This window comes from Monodelphis domestica, chromosome 7 (genome assembly GCF_027887165.1).
Source record: "Monodelphis domestica isolate mMonDom1 chromosome 7, mMonDom1.pri, whole genome shotgun sequence".
Classification (NCBI taxonomy): Eukaryota; Metazoa; Chordata; class Mammalia; order Didelphimorphia; family Didelphidae; genus Monodelphis; species Monodelphis domestica.
In genome coordinates this window covers 111,334,920-111,352,667 of record NC_077233.1, presented here as the reverse complement: position 1 = coordinate 111,352,667, position 17,748 = coordinate 111,334,920, and the positions used below count along the sequence as shown (strand labels likewise).

At 37.4% G+C, this 17,748-nt stretch overlaps 1 protein-coding gene across 3 annotated transcripts in view; it reads left to right on the top strand.

Moving 5' to 3' along the window:
- ADAMTSL1 (ADAMTS like 1) overlaps positions 1-17,748 on the top strand; it is a 1,092,747-nt gene that overhangs the window by 852,997 nt on the left and 222,002 nt on the right. For all 3 annotated transcript variants that reach the window (XM_056805329.1, XM_056805328.1, XM_056805331.1), the window contains 2 exons: positions 6,814-6,888; positions 13,296-13,453. In XM_056805329.1, the coding sequence (XP_056661307.1) occupies positions 6,814-6,888; positions 13,296-13,453 (233 nt within the window). The remainder of the gene's footprint in view (positions 1-6,813; positions 6,889-13,295; positions 13,454-17,748) is intronic.

Genomic DNA, 17,748 nt, shown 5'->3' with positions numbered 1-17,748 from the left:
AAAGTAGATTCTTTTTTTAAATGGGGAAAAAAAGGATTGAGCCATATTCAAGTAGGCTCTTGATCTTAACAATCTGCCCCTACTTCAGGAAAAAAGAAAAGTAGGAGCACACCACTGAAGTAGGGGCATTTGTGTATACTGAGCAACTTAGCAAAGCTTTCTTCATTCTTTTCCAGAATTCTTTAATTTGGGGGATGGGAGATTGGGGTGGGATATGCTACTGAAGTACTCAGGAGTTCCTGGGAAGGAACTGGGGAAAGAATGGAGAAGAGGAGGGGTACTACACACATACTACACATATATAGTCATATTCCCTTCCTCAGTGCCCTGAATGGTGAATATCTATGTTATGTGAGAAGAGTCCAGGATTTGGCCCTAGTATGTATGTTTAAATTCTAGTTATTCATTTGTGACCTTGTGCAAGTCATTTAATTACTCTTAGTCTCTGTCTTATAATTTATTTTATATGAAGGACTTAAACTAGATCATTAAATCTTAATCTGGGGTCCATGGGCACCTCTTACCCCTTCTCCCCTCTAGTAATCTGTGAATTTGGAGAGGGGAAAATTCTTCATTTCAATATAATTGGCTTCCTTTGTAATTCTATGGATTTTATTTTATGATTTTAAAAAAAACCTTTTCTATGAGAAGGCCCATAGGCTTCATCAATCCAGAGAAGTCTGGGACGCAAAAAAGTTAAAAATCTCTGGAGAAAATCATCTTCAAGACCTCTTCCAGCTCTAAACCCTTGGCAAAGCTTTATGGAATTTAAATGATAATCTGATTGAGTTTTACCTCCTTTCATGAGATTGCAAATTATCATTTGACCCAACTGAAGTATGTTGTGAAAGATAGCATACTTCACCTGAATACTTGTATTGAATATTGCTGAAAATAAAAATTATTACATCAAGAAAATGATAACATATAATTAAACACTATCTCTATCAGAGCCCTTTGACATATATTGAACAATTTGGCACTGCCTCTGCTTCAGATAGAACATCTCCCCTCCTGAGTTCTTTATGGGATAATACATTTTGATGTGTCCAATAGCAAATTGTGTGTCTTATGAATTTAAAATATCTAGCCTGGTACAGTAGAGTCAGGAAGAATTTCATCTGACATGTTATCAGCTGTGTGACTATAGGCAAGTTACTTAAACACTCAATACTCTAGACAACTTGCAAAAACTATAACTTACAGACAAGTTGCCTATCTGAGGCAGTGAAGTTAGTTTCCATAGTCAATATCCTGCTCCATGTTTTGTTTTGTTTTTAAAAACCTTTACCTTCCATCTTAAAATCAATACTGTGTATTGGTTCTGAGGCAGAAGAGTGAGAAGGACTAGGTAATGGGGGTTTAGTGACTCATTCAAGGTCACACAATATACACAACAAAATATAGGTGCCACATTTGAATCGAAGACCTCCTGTTCATGATTTTAAAATTAAATGTTTTTCAATTCATAAAAATTCACCTATTCTCCATCTCAAGTCTTCTAATATGAGGAAGGAATAGGAAGGAAGGAAGGAAGGAAGGAAGGAAGGAAGGAAGGAAGGAAGGAAGGAAGGAAGGAAGGAAGGAAGGAAGGAAGGAAGGAAGGAAGGGAGGGAGGGAGGAAGGGAGGGAGGAAAGAAAAACCTGTTCAAAATGTGTATAGTCAAGCAAAACAAATTCTTACTTTATCCATTTCCCCACAAAAAATGTATGTGTGTCTTAGTCTATAATCTAAATCTATCACCTCTCCATCCAGATGGGGGTAGCATGTTCCATCATGAATTATCTGGAATCATTATTTGATCATTGTATTAATCAGAGTTCCTAAGTCTATCACAACTATTTATCTTTATGATATTGTTATTACATAAATCGTTTTCCTAATTCTGCTCACTTCACTCTGCATTATTTCATACAATGTTCCCAAGTTTCTCTGAAACCATCCCTGTAATCATTTTGTAGAGAACAATTGTATTCCATCATATTCATATTCTATACCTTGATTCTCCCTTCCTGAACTGATAGGCAACCCAGCGTTTTCAATTCTTTATGACCACAAAAAGCTGTTATAAATATGTTTTGTATATCCTTAATTAGAATTTTATTTAGAACTTGACCTTTCTTTAATCTATCTTCTCTGTTATCCACCATCCCTCTCCTTTCATATGCTTCCTCACTGTTCACTCCTATTTCTCTGTTATGTGAAAGTATTTCTGTAACCAACTCCATGTGTGCATAAGTGTATGTGTAGTCTTCCTTCCTTTGGCCAGTTCATATGGGAGTAAGGTTCAAATGTCATCCACACCCCCTCACTCCTTCCTCCTTGTTTGTATAGACTTCTGCTTTTGCATCCCAACTATGCGAGATAATTTTCCCATCCTTTTTCCCTTTCCTCTCCACTAATGTGATCGTACTCTTCCCCTCCCTTTCTATTCTTAAGATTATCAAAATATAGCAGAACCACTCCCAGGTCCTTTGTCTAACTGGACTCCCTCCATGACCCTTGATGATAACAGGGTACAGAAGAAACACATATATCATCTCCCCATAGTCTAATGTCCTCATTTGTCCTCATTTGGTTCCTGATGATTGTTTCTTCATGGTGACTTTTTTGTTTCCCTCAACTCCTATGTTTATATTTCAAAGTTTCTAGATGATTGATCCTTTCATGAGGAATGTCCTTTGTAGGAGGCATGGTTATCATGCTTACTGTAGAGATGAGGAAACTGAGGGACTTGCTCAGTCATCCCAATAGTAATCAGCAGAGCTGGAAACTGAATCCACATCCTCAATTCCAAATCTTTCAGTCTTTGCTATCAAGCTTGTTAGCAGAGTGAGATGGAGGAAGAAATTCTCATCCTACTCGTCCTCTCATTTTTTTCTTTCTGTCCCACTACCCTGAGAATCCTCCCCTTTTCTTACAGAGAAGGAAACCAAGGTGCAGAGAAGGAATGTGATTCTTTTCCATAAGGAAATGAACCCTTCAAATGTCTGCCCTCCTCTGCTTGACCTAGCAAAGGAAGAGTGCTGTGTCAGCAGCATCTGAGGAATACTGGTCCTTTCCCATTTGGGGGGTGGGGTGGGGGGCGGGTAAAAGACCCACTAATAGTGGGTGGGTGAGAAGGCAATGAACTGAATGTGTGCAGGACCAGAGTTTCCCTTTTCCATGCACTCTCTTTGACCTGTAGATAAACAAAGATTTTCTATTTCTAGAAATCCAATTCTCTAACTGAACTAACCATTTTTTAAAGCTTCAAAGAGCATTTCTTTATTGCGTGCCTTAAGAGCAATGTGGGACTAGTCCCAACTTTTTCTTCCATTTTCTTGTTTTTTATATAAGAAACACCCCAAACTTTTTCTACCTGGAACTGAGTCTTAGTGGTTTGGTTTAGTTTCTGTCAGTGTTCTGTGATAGAAAAACAGAACTTTGAAGTCTATCAAATAAGTAAGATACTAGATACCAAAAGAAACCTGGTACCCATAAAATCTTCACACAGCATTAATAGGGTTGAATACCTATCAGAAAAATGAATAATATGGGAATAAGCACCAAGTGATAATACATGTATAACCCAGTGGAATTGCTTGCCAGCTCCGGGAGGGAAGAGGGGAAGGAGAGAACATGAATCATGTAACCATGGAAAAATATTTTAAAGTAAATAATAAATATTTTTAAAGATAAAAAAGTGAATCCTCTACCTCTAAAATGCTAAAACTATAATTAAATGAGAGGGACTCATACAAGCTTTGATTTCCCAAAATGTCCACTGAGATCTCTGCAAAATGATCTATCAGCAACAATTTATTAGGTTCCCATCATGTGCCAGACACTGTGCTAATTACCAGAGATACAAAGGCAAAAATGAGAGAATCCCTTCTGCAAGATGCCTGTGTTTCATGGGAGTATACATTATGTTCTCAGAAAAAATAAATGTGAGAGACACACGAAATAAATAATCCACTGCAAAGGGCATTGCAAACTGGAAGAAGAGGCTTCTTGAAGGAGGTAAAGCTTGAGTTGAACCCTGAGTACATCTAGAGTAGAAGTTCCAAAAAGTGAAGGTGAGGAGAGACAATATTCCAAGCATGAAGTATGCCTGTATAAGGGAATAGATGGAATGTCAAATTTAGGAAACAAAAAGTAGCCCATCTAGAAAGGGGGAGGGAGGGAGAGAGAGAGAGAGAGAGAGAGAGAGAGAGAGAGAGAGAGAGAGAGAGAGAGAGAGAGAGAGAGAGAGAGAGAGAGAGAGAGAGAGAGAGAGAGAGAGAGAGAGAGAGAGAGAGAGAGAGAGAGAGAGAGAGAGAGAGAGAGAGAGAGAGAGAGAGAGAGAGAGAGAGAGAGAGAGAGAGAGTGAAGGGAGTAATATTTAATTAGCCTGGGAAGATAGGCTGGTGAAGTTTGGGAAAGGTGATGACTTTGTCATATACTACTTTCTCATGACTCAAAAAACCTAACCTCCCTCACAGAATTAGGGCCAAATTGAATTTCCCCATCCTGGACTATTAATTGCTTTAAGGACATGACCTTAATCATATTTGTATCTGTATCCCCAGAGCCTGACACATAGCAGGTGCTTTATTGATACATTATTGATTAACTCTCCTGTGATTAGTTCAGAGCCAGTTGGGAGATCAGACTGCTTCTGATGTATTTCATCATGATAGTTCTACCTCTCTAAACTCATTTCTCAACAAGGCTCCTTGTTTACAAAGGCAAATGAGGACCATGTGCATGATGTTGAGGATATAGTTCATGCTCTTTGGGAGTTTGCAATATAAATGGAGATAGAATTGGAGAGACCTGAGTTCTAATGCTGCCTCTAACTCTTACTAGCTATGTGACCATAAACAATTCACTTAACCTCTTCAAGGCTCAGTTTCCTTATCTATAAAATGCAAATAATACATTCATACTTCCTGGGATTGTTTTGAGGATTAAATGAGATAATTTGTGGTGTTTTATAAGTATCAGGAACTATGACAATTTTAAAAGTATTGTGTCAATGAAAGCTTTTAATATCTCTGTCCAGCTCACAGGGGTGAGTGACTATAATTAAGTGGCAGCTTTTTGAAGCAGGACACAGCTCTAAGTTGGCATTTATATTAGCAGTGGAATTCTAAGTAAAACTGCCTGTTGACTTTCCTTCATGGTCATTTTTCTAATGATTTACTTGAGAGTAGAAAATCATTTTAATAGCCATGTTTTCTTTAAGTACCCACTTTATTCCAAACCTATTACAAATTTAAAATAAAATAAGCTATAAAGTATAAAAGAAGAACAAATGAACCTGCTTGTGAAGTCCTGGGAAGGGGAAATGTATTCTTTTGTATACGGTGACAGACACTGCCAAGCTGAGACCTTTGCCTTTTTGTAAAAGGAAAAGTTAGTGAATCTTTATTGTACATCTATTGTGTATTTGACCATACAGAAGATGCACAAGAATCAGGAACTGAGGCTCTAACTCCTGAAACACTTTATTTTTTTATTGTTTAAAATTCTGAAATTCTTTTTTATAATGTTATTTAATTCATTAATTTAGAATATTTTTACATGATTACATTAATCATGTTGTTTTCCTCCCCTCCACCTACCACCCCCCACCCATAGCCAATGGGCAATTCTACTGGGTTTTACTTGTGTCATTGATCAAGACCTATTTCCATATTATTGATATTTGCATTAGGGTAATCATTTAGAGTCTATATCCACAATGATATCCCCATCAACCCGTGTGATCAAGTAGTTTTTTTCTTCTGTTTCTATTCCCATAATTCTTCCTCTGAATGTAGAAACACTTTATATGTATGTGTATTTGTACAATGATATTGTACTATATGTATACATATAATATGTATAAATATATAATATCTAGCATGCATGCATATATGTGTGTTACTCCATACATGTATGTACATATTCAGCATGTATTGCATTCTTGTGTTAATATATTCATATCATATATTTCTCATTTTATGAGTAAATTTGAATATACTCATATATGTATATATATATATATAAATATAGTAAATATAACATATAGGGTTTTTTCCCTATTCTTCCCTCTGTCTTTTTTTTTCATTCCACTCCCAATCAAAAATAAAAAGTAATGCAAGGGACAGCTAGGTGACTCAGTGGATAGAGAGCCAGGCATAGAGATGAGAGGTCCTGAGTTCAAATTTAGCCTCAGATACTTCCTAGCAATGTGACCCTGGGCAAGTCACTTAATACCCATTACCTAGCCCTTACTGCTCTTCTGCCTTGGGATCAATACTTAGAATCAATTCTAAGTCAGAGAGTAATGGTTGCATTTTTTTTAAAGAGTAATTCTTAGAGATTTCTCTATATTCCTCAATGCCTCAATGACTTCTTTATGGTCACACAGCTAATAATAGGTGTCAGAGGCATAACTTGGACTCAGGACTTCTTGATTCCAAGACCAGTTCTATCTGCACCATGTCATACTACCTCTCCGCACAAACATTTTTAAAGTTATGGGATGGTCTAAAATAAATTGTTTGAATTGGAAACAAAATTTGAAACAAAATGGAAAATAAGACCAAAAAAAAAAGAAAAACTGCAAGTAGTCCCCTTTTCATCATTTGGAATCCTGTTAAAAAAAAACAAACCCTAGAGAATATTAACTTTTGATCTATTTCATGGGGGAAGAGAAGTTGGAGAGGTGGTTTTTGGTATTGTTAACAGTACTAAACTGTTAACAGGGTTTCATTTACAAATGTTAAAAAAAATACAGAACCCCAAACTGATTATCTGTGTATATATGTATAAATCTGTCTTTTTTTGCTTTTATCCAGTTGATGACACCGTAGTTGCCATTCCCTATGGAAGTAGACATGTTCGCCTTGTCTTAAAAGGACCCGATCACTTGTGTAAGTAACTTGATTAATTGTCTTTCTAAAGATCGTCAGCTATAGCATGATCCTTATTCCTTGGTTTGGTATGAAGGTTTATGTTTGTTTTTCTTTTTCCACCAGAGACTAAAACACAAATAAAAATCTTTCAACTCTACTATAATGATTGTGTTTTGAATGCCTCAGTTTATCTCTTGGCTTGTTCGTTTGATGGTAGAAAGCCCTCTGGCAATTATTTCTAACCACACTGAGAGCAAAAAGAACAGAATATATGTACACTGACTTGATAGGTCATAGGTTTAATATGTTTCTTTTTATATAAGTAGAATCTCTCTTCTCTGTCCATCTCTATCTCTCTCTATCTCAGTCTCTGCCTCTGTCTCTTTCTGTCTCTCTCCTCCTCCTCCTTCTCCTCTTCATCCTCTCTTTCTCCCTGATTTCTTCACCATTTTTATTTTCACTTAAGAGGAACACAAAACAAACGCTACAGATGTCTAACTGGTAGCACTTAAAGGAAACAATTGAGTTCACCAAATGTTTTTGAGCACCTACTGTGTATCCAAGGAGTTCAGCTTATTAAGTCAATGAGCATTTATTTCTTAAGCACTTTTGTAATAGTAGGGTTGTCCAGTCCCAATATCCTAAGTTATCAGTAGTTTGAATGCAAAATCCAAGTGTCAGCTTGACGTATACAATTTCCAACACCAAGTAGCAGAATTGTCTCACCAAAGTTTTTTTTCATTTCAATGAAGGAATTGATTTTCAATTTGTTCATTTCAGTTATACAAGGTAACCTTATTAAAAATTGTTTTCTTCTTTTAAGTTTATAGCTATTTAGAGGTAGAGCTGCGAATTTCAAGCAGAAATTATGGGCTATAAACCAGGAAGGGGGGCAGGGAGAACATCCTAAGATTTTCTTAAAAGTTCAGTTTGACTGAAATTCTTCACTTTAATGGGCCCCTTGAGGATCCCTGATCAGCTCCACTGTGGTTGTTACTCTCTTCCCAGTAAATGATCTATCTTCTGTTCCCTCCTACACACATGCATATTCAACTGACTTAAGGAGCAAACATTATCTTTTGGCCTTTGGGTTTGGATGAAATCACTGCTAAGAAGCAAGCAAGAGAAAGATAAATAGGAGACCCAACAATAAAACAAGAAAGCCAACTGTGGTGCTTTTGTATAGGAATAAAAATGAATATATTTGGTGATGAAGATAATGGTGAGAGGGAAAACATACAACCTGTTGGTGTCTTTAAAGTATAAGAAAGAGTAGAATGGAGTTTAAGCACATCCAAGGAAGGCTGATCTCTCACCTCCTCAGAAACTCAGTTCATTTCTAGCCCTGGACAACTCCATAAAATACACTGTTCCCATGTCAAAGCATTATATATGTGCATGTGAACTATGGCTGTTCAAATGATTCTTTTCCCCTTTGAGAATAGAGCTGGGTTGACTGCCGGCTCACTGCCGGTGTAGCAACCACACTCAAAAACAGTATTTTTCTGGGCAGTGACAGGCTAAAATAAAATATCTAAGCCAAGGCCATCAGCAAACAAGGAAGAAGCTGGCTTCACTCGAAAGCAGTGAGCCCAAAGGAATGAACTAATGTGAGTATTTTGAGCAGATCATTCTCCCAGATTTACTTGCTATAAGGATACTATGAAGCTAGAAAACCAAGCTATTTAGCTTAATCAACCAAGTGGCCCAAGGGCTAGAAAGCCTTCAAGTTATAGATGGCACAAAAAGCAAAATAAAATCTGCTAAATCCTTTATTTCATCACACTGAGTTACTGTTGAAAATTCAAGTATTATTTCTAAGGAGTAATCTTCCCACTCTCCCTCCTCCTACCCCCTGCCACCATTTTTGGACATTGTACAGCAGAATGAATGCCTGAGTAAGCAACATTGCATCCCTCCTCCATTCTTTCCCTCCCTTCTCCCAGAGGGCGATCCAGTTTTGGCAGAGTCTTGGGTATTGAGATCCAATTGGAACAGACCCAGATGGATTGGCGGGACTCTGGGTCATCTTCCTGAGCGAGCCTCAGGAAGCCAATTTGGTCCCAGAGCCAGAGCAGCCTTAGACCTCCTGGGCTAGGCCAGAACCAGCTTCTGTTGCAAGTCCAGTGATAATATTAGTTAGTTGGATAAAGGCCCAGTGGGCATGCTTATCAAATCTGTAGATGATACAAGCCTAGGAAAAAGAGCTAATGTATGTTGTTTACATATTGTCTCTAATACCATTAAAATTCAAAAAAGATATTTTGTGGCTCAAAGGATGGAACCGAGCTAACAAGGCAAAATTTAAATAGAACTTATATGGGAATATAAAATGTATCTAGGGAAATTGTCCCTCGTCCTGGATTTTTCGTAGGTTTGAAAATCAGCTATACAAGTAATAAGATGGGGTAGACTTGGCTTAATAGAAGATCAGGTGAAAAAGAGCCCAATTCACATAATGAACCAAAAAATCACCAATACAATTATACTTTATTAAGACAAGCTAGTAAAGATGAGGGAGGTTGAAGTCCTGTTTTTTCTGCCCTAATCAAATCCTACCTAGAATACTTCATTCAATTCTGGGTACCACATTTTAGGAGGGATTTGGATGACTAATATATTACCAAGACAGCCAACCAGGTAGTACCATGGATAGAGTTCTGGACTCTAAGTCCTAAGAAGTCAGAAAGAACAAATTCAGACCTCAGACCATCACCAGATGGGTGATCCATTTAAAGTCACTTGGCCTCTCTCTTCCTCAGTTTCTTCATCTGTAAAATGAGGATAACAACATCTAACTCAAAGGATTTTATGAAGATTAAAGGAGAACATATCTAAAACCCTTTGCAAACTTGAAAGCACTACATAAATATTAGCTATTATTATTAATACTACTATTTTCAGAGGAAGGCAGCAAAGACAGGTAAGAGAAGAGGAGATCATGCCATCAGATGAGTTAAAATAACAAGGGATATTTATCCTGGGAAAGAGAAGATAATGGTCACATAGTAGCTATCTTCAAGCTTTGGAAAGACTATCATGTCACAAGAGGGATTTGACTTATTTTAGAGGGTAAAAGTAAGACTTAGAGGTTATGCAGAGATAACTTTCAGAAAACGGAGTATAAGGATTCACTTGGTAATGATTAGAACTGCCTGAAAATGGAATGGGGTAGTGAGCTCTCCAGCCCTGCAAGTGTTTAAAAAGAGGGTAGAGAGTTGCCCTTCAGCTATGCAAAGAAAGCATTTTCCTCTACTCAGGGAATATGACCTGAATATATAATCCACTTCTAAACCAGGGGTCCTTAGCTTTTTCCATGTGGTGGACCTCTTAGTAATCTGATCAAACATATGAAGCCTTTTCTGGAGTGTTTTTACATGAACAAAATAAAATAGATGAGATTACAAAGGAAAATAATTATCAAAATAGTTGATTTTTTAAAGTTCACAGATCCCAGGTTTAGAAATCTGTTTTCTAGTGCACACTGTGTACAAGCCCAAGCTTGGAACAGCTTCTTGAGGTTCAGGGGAGGGGAAAAGAGACCAAAAACAAGACCTAAAAAAAGTCTGGAGCCTCCCTCCAGAGCCTAGAGCAATATAAGACTTTTGTGTGCCAACTTCCTACCAACTTCTAGCTTTCTCAGAGTACAGAGGAGGAGGAGGGTACCCTTTTCCTCCTTTACCTCTGTGGTATGGTGCAATTGACTTTTCCACAGGTCAGTGAGCCTTCCAGCCCTGGCTCTGTGCTAGAGAAGATGATATGGAGTTACTCTGGAAGTACTATTAAACATATGCTTAGCCACCAAGATTTTTCAACTGTTAATAAATGTATAAATACTTGGCATTGTTATATCCCTAACAAATCCTTTATATATTAGGCAGGTACCATTGCCTACTCACAGGCTCTAATAACAAGTGTATTCATTCCATTTTACAGATGAAGCCATTTATCCTCGGAAAGCTAATGTGACTTGCCTAAGATGGCACAGTGGGTAGAACAATAGGCCTGAAGTCACAAAGACCTGAATTCAAATTGGCCCTCAGACATTTGCAAGTCACTTTATTTGCCTTTATTTGCCTCAGTTTATTCATCTATAAAGTGAGGATGATGATAACATCTGTCTCCCAGGGCTGCTATGCTCCCAGAGGATCAGATGAGATAATATTTGTAAAATTTTTAGCATAATGCCTAGCTTATAGTGGGTGCTATGTAAATGTTAAGTATTATTATTGAGTAACAGAGTTGAGATTTGAACCTGGATCTCTTCTGATTCTCAGCCTTTTTTATCAAAATGCTCAGGGGCTAGAGAGCAATGGGCTCTACTTAAACTCACTGAATAACAAATTACAATAATAAGGAAATGTTTCCATATTTAATTCATTCAACTAACATTAATACACCATTTGTGTGTACCACACTAAAATCAGTGATATAAGTCATTAGAAAATGTATTCATGCAACAAACATTTACCCTTACCTTTAAGTCTATCCAGAGATCCTGTGGGAGGTAAATATGGCTGCTCGTTGCCTCTAGTATAAAATACAAATTCCTATTTGACATTTAAAGCCCTTTACAGTGTGGCTCCAACCCATGTTTATAGATTTATTTCCTATGACACCCCCATGTTCCAGCCAAAGTGGCTGCTGTTTCCTATCCAGAACTTTCCATCTCTTAACTCCAGGCCAATCTTTGCACACACTGTTCTCGCTATGATTGAAATTCTCTTTCTTTCCTTCTGCCTCATAAGGGCTCTAACTGCTCTCAAGAATCTCCTCAACTGGCACCTCTTACATGAGGACTTTTCTTAGTTCTTCACCCTCCAAGAAAGTGTATTCCATCCTTACCTTGTATATATTTTGTATTAGAAATCCATACACAGGCTATTTTGTTTTCCTCATGGAAACCAGCCAGGGCAGGAACTATTTTCATGACCTTTTCTTTATACCAATACCCAGCCAAAAAGAATCACTTAACACATTTGTAGCATTAAATTGCAGTGCAAGGATGAAAGAATAAAGACATGTCTTGAATAAGAAAGTCAGTCCAGGTGACAAGAAAATCTAAGTTCAGGCCCCTGGCAATGTTGTAAGACTGAAAGTTGCATAGGAGATGCTGACTGACATTGGTAGAGGGACTTCCTAGCTATCAAAAGATGCAATATCTGTAAATTGCCTATCACAGTGCTTGTCATTCATCCCTTCTTCCTCCCTTCCTTCCACCTCTCCTCAATGGGATCTCCCTACCCTATTAAGTCACAGATCTGGTCTGAAAAAAGAAAAGAAAAAAAGATGAGTCAAATATAAGCTTTTCCTTAGAGAACTAACTTTGTCTTAGAGTTAATAGGACAGACCCAGCAATTAATATACTATGATGAAGGTAGTAAAAGCACTGCTAGTAGTCCTACCACTAAAGATCTAAATATTATGAGCAAGTATAAGAAAATGTGTACCAGCAAACTCTCCCTAGGTGCAAGCAAAGGAACGGTCTGCCTATGACATAGTCAATGGTGGCCCTTAATGAAGATAATGAGTGGATGTGGACTGACAGGCTAGAAGTCATTCGAGATCAAGGGAATAACTCAAAGGCATAGAGATGGAAACTTATGAGACAGGAATGAAAGCTAGTAAGGGGACAAGTGTGGTTAGAGAAAGAGGGGCTGGAATTGGAAGGTCAACACAGATAAAGTTAAACAGGTATGGGAGAAGGAGCCATTCAAAAGGCTTGGAGTCTGGGCTGAGGATTTTAAGTCTATTCAATCCAGTTCACTGCAAACATTTATTAAACAAGGATAAAACATATTGTGGGATTAAAAGACTTTATAGTTATTTGAAATTTAAGCTCCCCCCCCAATAGTTCACAATTGACTTTATGCTTCTCATAGGTAAATATGAGATAAATATCCTTCATTGGCCATTTAAAGACCCTGTTCCTCTAGGTTTTTCCTTCGTTTGTTTGTTTTTAGGTTGTGGGTCTAACTGACATTCAATTCAATAAAAAATTCATTAAGTTCCTGGTATGTATCAAGCACTGTGCTAAGCCCTGAGGATGAAAATAAGAAGAAAAAAAAAGAAAGACAATCTCTGCCCTCAAGGAGTTTATAATCTAATTGGGACAAACAATAAAGAAAAAGAATCTCCTAAGGGTAGGAGACACAGCAGAGGGTACAGAGCACAGAGGCAATATTAGAGCATCTTGTACCATAGAGTTAAAAACAAGCTTTGCTGCTGATGGAACTTTGCAATTGAGCCTGAAGTTCAAGTCCTGCCCTCTACCAAGGCATTTGGATGGAGTTTAGCATTCTACTTTCCAGCCCTACCATAGGACAGGAGAGGATACTGAAGGAAGTAAGAAGGTAGTATAGGAATGCATTTGTCCTTGATGGCTTGGAAAATATCCACCTCTTTTCTTTTGTTTCTTTCTATAGATCTGGAAACCAAGACACTACAGGGTGCAAAAGGTGAAAATAGCCTCAGCACTACAGGTTCCTTCCTTGTGGACAATTCCAGTGTCGACTTCCAGAAGTTTCCAGATAAAGAGATATTGAGAATGGCTGGACCCCTCACTGCAGATTTTATTGTCAAGGTGAGAAGCAGTCATCATAGTATAGCTATAAAGCCAAAACTATGAAATGAACCAATGTATGATCACAATGAAAAGATGCTACAAGGTCCATGGAATTGTATTCAATTCAAAACAACATTTTTTGAGGAGTCCACACTGTGCAAAACATTGTGCTCAGAACTAAAAAAAGAAGAAAAACAACTTAATTCCTGACCTTGAAGAGGTTCCATTAAAATAATCAGTAACACAAATAAATATTATACTGATTAAAATGAACAAGGACAAAGTAGGGGGTCTGACAAATGTAGGGAGGAAATATAGCAAGAAAAGATGACTTACTGCTTTATGGAGCATATTCCATCTGAACCAAGATTTGACTTCAACAAGCTGAGATGTAGGAGTAGCATAATATAGAAGAAAGAACATTTTATTTGAAGGCACAAGAAGTTGGCAGGGATCTTTGCCCTGCCATTTATTGGTGATTCAACAATGGACAAATCACTTCCTCTTTCTGGCCCCAGTTTCCTTATCTACAATAATTAGGGAGTTGAACTAGATGAAATTCATTCCCATTCAGCTTTTTTTCTATAAGTCTATGCACACATTCTATACACAGAGGCCAACATGCACAAACATATGGAAGTCTTAGAGAAGCTACTTTTCCAGGAAATATTTAATTCTAGAGTGTTGAGCAAATTACATCCTGGACTTTATGGTAACTTCATGATTGAGAAATAAACATCTGACATTTTTAAGGTCTTTGGGAAACTCTTGCATTAATTTTTTTTGGGAAAAGTTAAGTATGATGAAAAGTTTAGGGTTCCAAAAGCCAACACATCTTTAATTGTGGGGGGCAGAGGGGAAGGACTTTATAAGCAAGTTAACTCACTGTAATCAGCTCATGCACAATGCCTGTCTACAAGAAAGCATAGAGACAAACTGATGATATGAAGACATTGGTCAAATCATCATGGTCCCACTGGCAAGTTCTATTTTCTCTTGTGTTGGCAACAAGACTCAGTTGTTTCCTCCCATCAGAGCTTCCCGATTCTTCAAGGTAATATAAAACACATTGCTGGAAGCAACATACACATTCTATAGGAAAAAAAGTGCACACCAAAAGAACATTTGGGAATCACAATAAAATAAAACATTTTTCCCCTTCAGCAGGTCAGAAGAACCTGAAGGATTTCAGCTGTAAAGCTGTAAAACTTGTAATGTGTCCAGGACTCCATAAATTTTTCATCATGAGACCTGTAGCCAGAGGACATTTGATTTAAACTAATGCTTGGTGACCCTATGGCAGCTGGAAGTAGGAATACTTCATAGGAAAATGTGATAGGCAATGAGATTGAATTGAAGAGGTGTTCCAGAGGACTGTCCTCCATCTCACTCAGCATGATTGCTTTCCTTAATCCAGCCCAGATTCCAGCCACATAAAAGTCCTGGTACAAACCATCAGAGGTAACTCCTGACAGTCCCAATGCTCCAGCTAGTCAAGGAGATATTACATATCTCAGTGCGTTATTCCAAATCTGGATCTCAAAGAACAGAAATGCAGTCATACCCACCTCAAATCCAACCATACAGTTGATTAATAGCATACAAAGTTTAAAATGTAAGAAGTGTATTTACTTACTCAGGCCCCTGAGTACTATAGAATAGACTTATTCCCACTATATATTTGTGCCTTTATCTCTGAGCCCACTTCATGGCTATAGGGATCCCTTCTAGAAATACTCTTTCCTCCAATGCAGATGAATAACTCTTCTGTAATTTGTGGTCTTCGAAAGTTACCAGGAAGCATGTGGCATCAAGTGTCCACAGTGGCACAGCTAGCATGTGTCAGAGGCAGGACTTGAATTCTGGGATCTCATCTGTCAAGCTAGTCTCCTTGTCTGAGAGAGGACACACACATATTTACATATAGACTATTTACTGAAAGATTAAATGCTGAAGCTGAGGATTAAATACTGTGGCCACATGAGAGGATAGGACTTATTGGAAAAGACCCTAATGTTGGGAAAGATTGAAGGAAAAAGAAGGCAGAAGCTGAAATGGAGAGATAGTGTCATAAAACAGTGAACATGAACTTGGACAAACTTTGGGAAATGGTAGAAGATAGAAGGAACTAGCATGGTGCAGATGGTCCATGGAAACATGAGGAGTTGAACATGACTGAATGACTAGACAACAACAAATACACACACACACACACACACACACACACACACACACACACACACACACACACACACACATATGCTGGCACTTTCCCTGGACTCTTGAGTTAATATATTTCCTAAGGTGCTTAACGTACATTCAAAATGTCCATGATTTCATTGATGTACTGTCCCCCAATTCAGATGTCATGCCCTCCAAGTTTTACTAGTTTTGTCTCATCAGTAGCTGTCACTGAAAAAAATTAATTACCTTATGAAATCTCAAATTTCCAAGTCTCAAAAGCCAAGTCTTTCTTGACTTAGCTGGGCAATACCTTGGGTGACAGACAAAGTCAAATCTGGAAGTTGCACTTAAAGCCCTTCTAGCTTGGTAGAGCCCACCAAGGTTTTTAGTCTACTGGCACAACCTTGAAGATCTCAGGGTGTCCTCCACTCTGAAAATGCCTTGGAGTAGTGGAGGTAGAAAGAATAAAAGTTACTAAAAGTAGGAAATAGCTCTTTTAAATATACTTCATTTGATCTTCCACCTCCCCAAAAATATCTGTGAGGTAAAGAAGGATCTCTTCCTATACTCTTTCAATAGATGTGGAAACTGAGGGGGAATGACTTGTCCAAGTTCATATAGCTAAAACTGAAAGCAGATCTTTTATCTCCTAGGTTGCTTCTAAAAGCATAAATACATACAAAGATATGTACAAATATGTATATATACATATATATAGTTATCTAAATGTAAAGACTGATATTGAAGAAGAAAATTTCTAAAGAATAATAATCATTAGCATTATGTAGCACTTTAAAAATTTACAAACTACTTTGCATGTGTTATTTCATTTGAAACTCACAGCTACCCCATAAGGTAGGCACAACAACATTTGAATTCAGTTCTTTCTGACTCTAATCCAGGACGTTGTACTGCCAACCCTTCACACTAAAATTGTGAACTAATTCAGAATAGCTGACAAATTTTAAGTATTTCACTTAGAGGGTAGAGTAAGCTATTATCTTTGGGATTCTCCATTATAACTCCTAGTGGAAGGCTAAGCCATGGGAAACAAGAGGAAAGGAATAAAGTTTTCTTTAGAAAATATTGAAAGTTGGAAAAATCTCAAGATAGTCTAAGACAAAAGATTTAAAATTTTGATTTTAAGGTATTTTTCCATGAATTTGTTTAACCAGTTCTGAAAATAAGCCAGCTGTTGTTAAAAGAAAACAAGTCCTTCATTGAATAATATCTAATAAAACTACTTTTATTTTCTCCTATAATCTTGTGTAAGAAATTGTTGAAATATCAGATTACTCTTTCACTATTAATTATCCATTTAAGTCCCTTTAAAAAAAGCTTTAAAATTCACCATCCTATTCTATTCATGGTATTGTATAGAATCTATTCTGTATTATAATTATGTATCTTCCATATATATATTAGTCCATCCCCTTGTCAATCTTTCCATCTGGAACCTGGAATTATACTTTCCATTTCTTTTAGAAAGAAAATGAAACCATATTGTGCATATAAATGATTCACATACACATCATGCTTTCTTAGTAATCCTCCATAGGAGGCCAGGATTATTAGCACGATTTCACACCCCAGAGAAATGAAGTGACTGGTCAGACAGCTAGTAAATAGTGGCTGCCAGACTTAAACTGAGGCCTTCTGACTCCAAATCTATTGTTCCTCCCACCATCGCCATGCTTCCTCATAGTAATGGTGGTTCCTCATTGTAAATGCTTATCATGCAATTGACCTTTCTAGAGAACTTTAAAAGTGTTCTGGGTCTTCATCTTGTTTCCTGGGCAAGCAATTTCCCAACCAAGAAAATAGTTCATGTAAGCTTTATCAGTGCTTCACATAGCAAAGTTTTGGGGTTGGGGTGGGAAGTGGGGGTTACTCCAACTATAACTTCTGCCAATGGTTCATCTGCAAAGTTTCAGAGCCAAAGAGTTGTCAGTTGCCTCGTTGTATATGCACATGGTAGCAGGTTTATTTGAATGAAAGTTAGATTTGAATGAAAATTACTCTAAAATTATTTTGGTGACATATTTGGTACTTATTTAAAAAGACATCTATATTAGTGGAAAGAATCCCCTGCTCACTAAAGCCTTCATAGGCTACCTTAATAAAGCTTA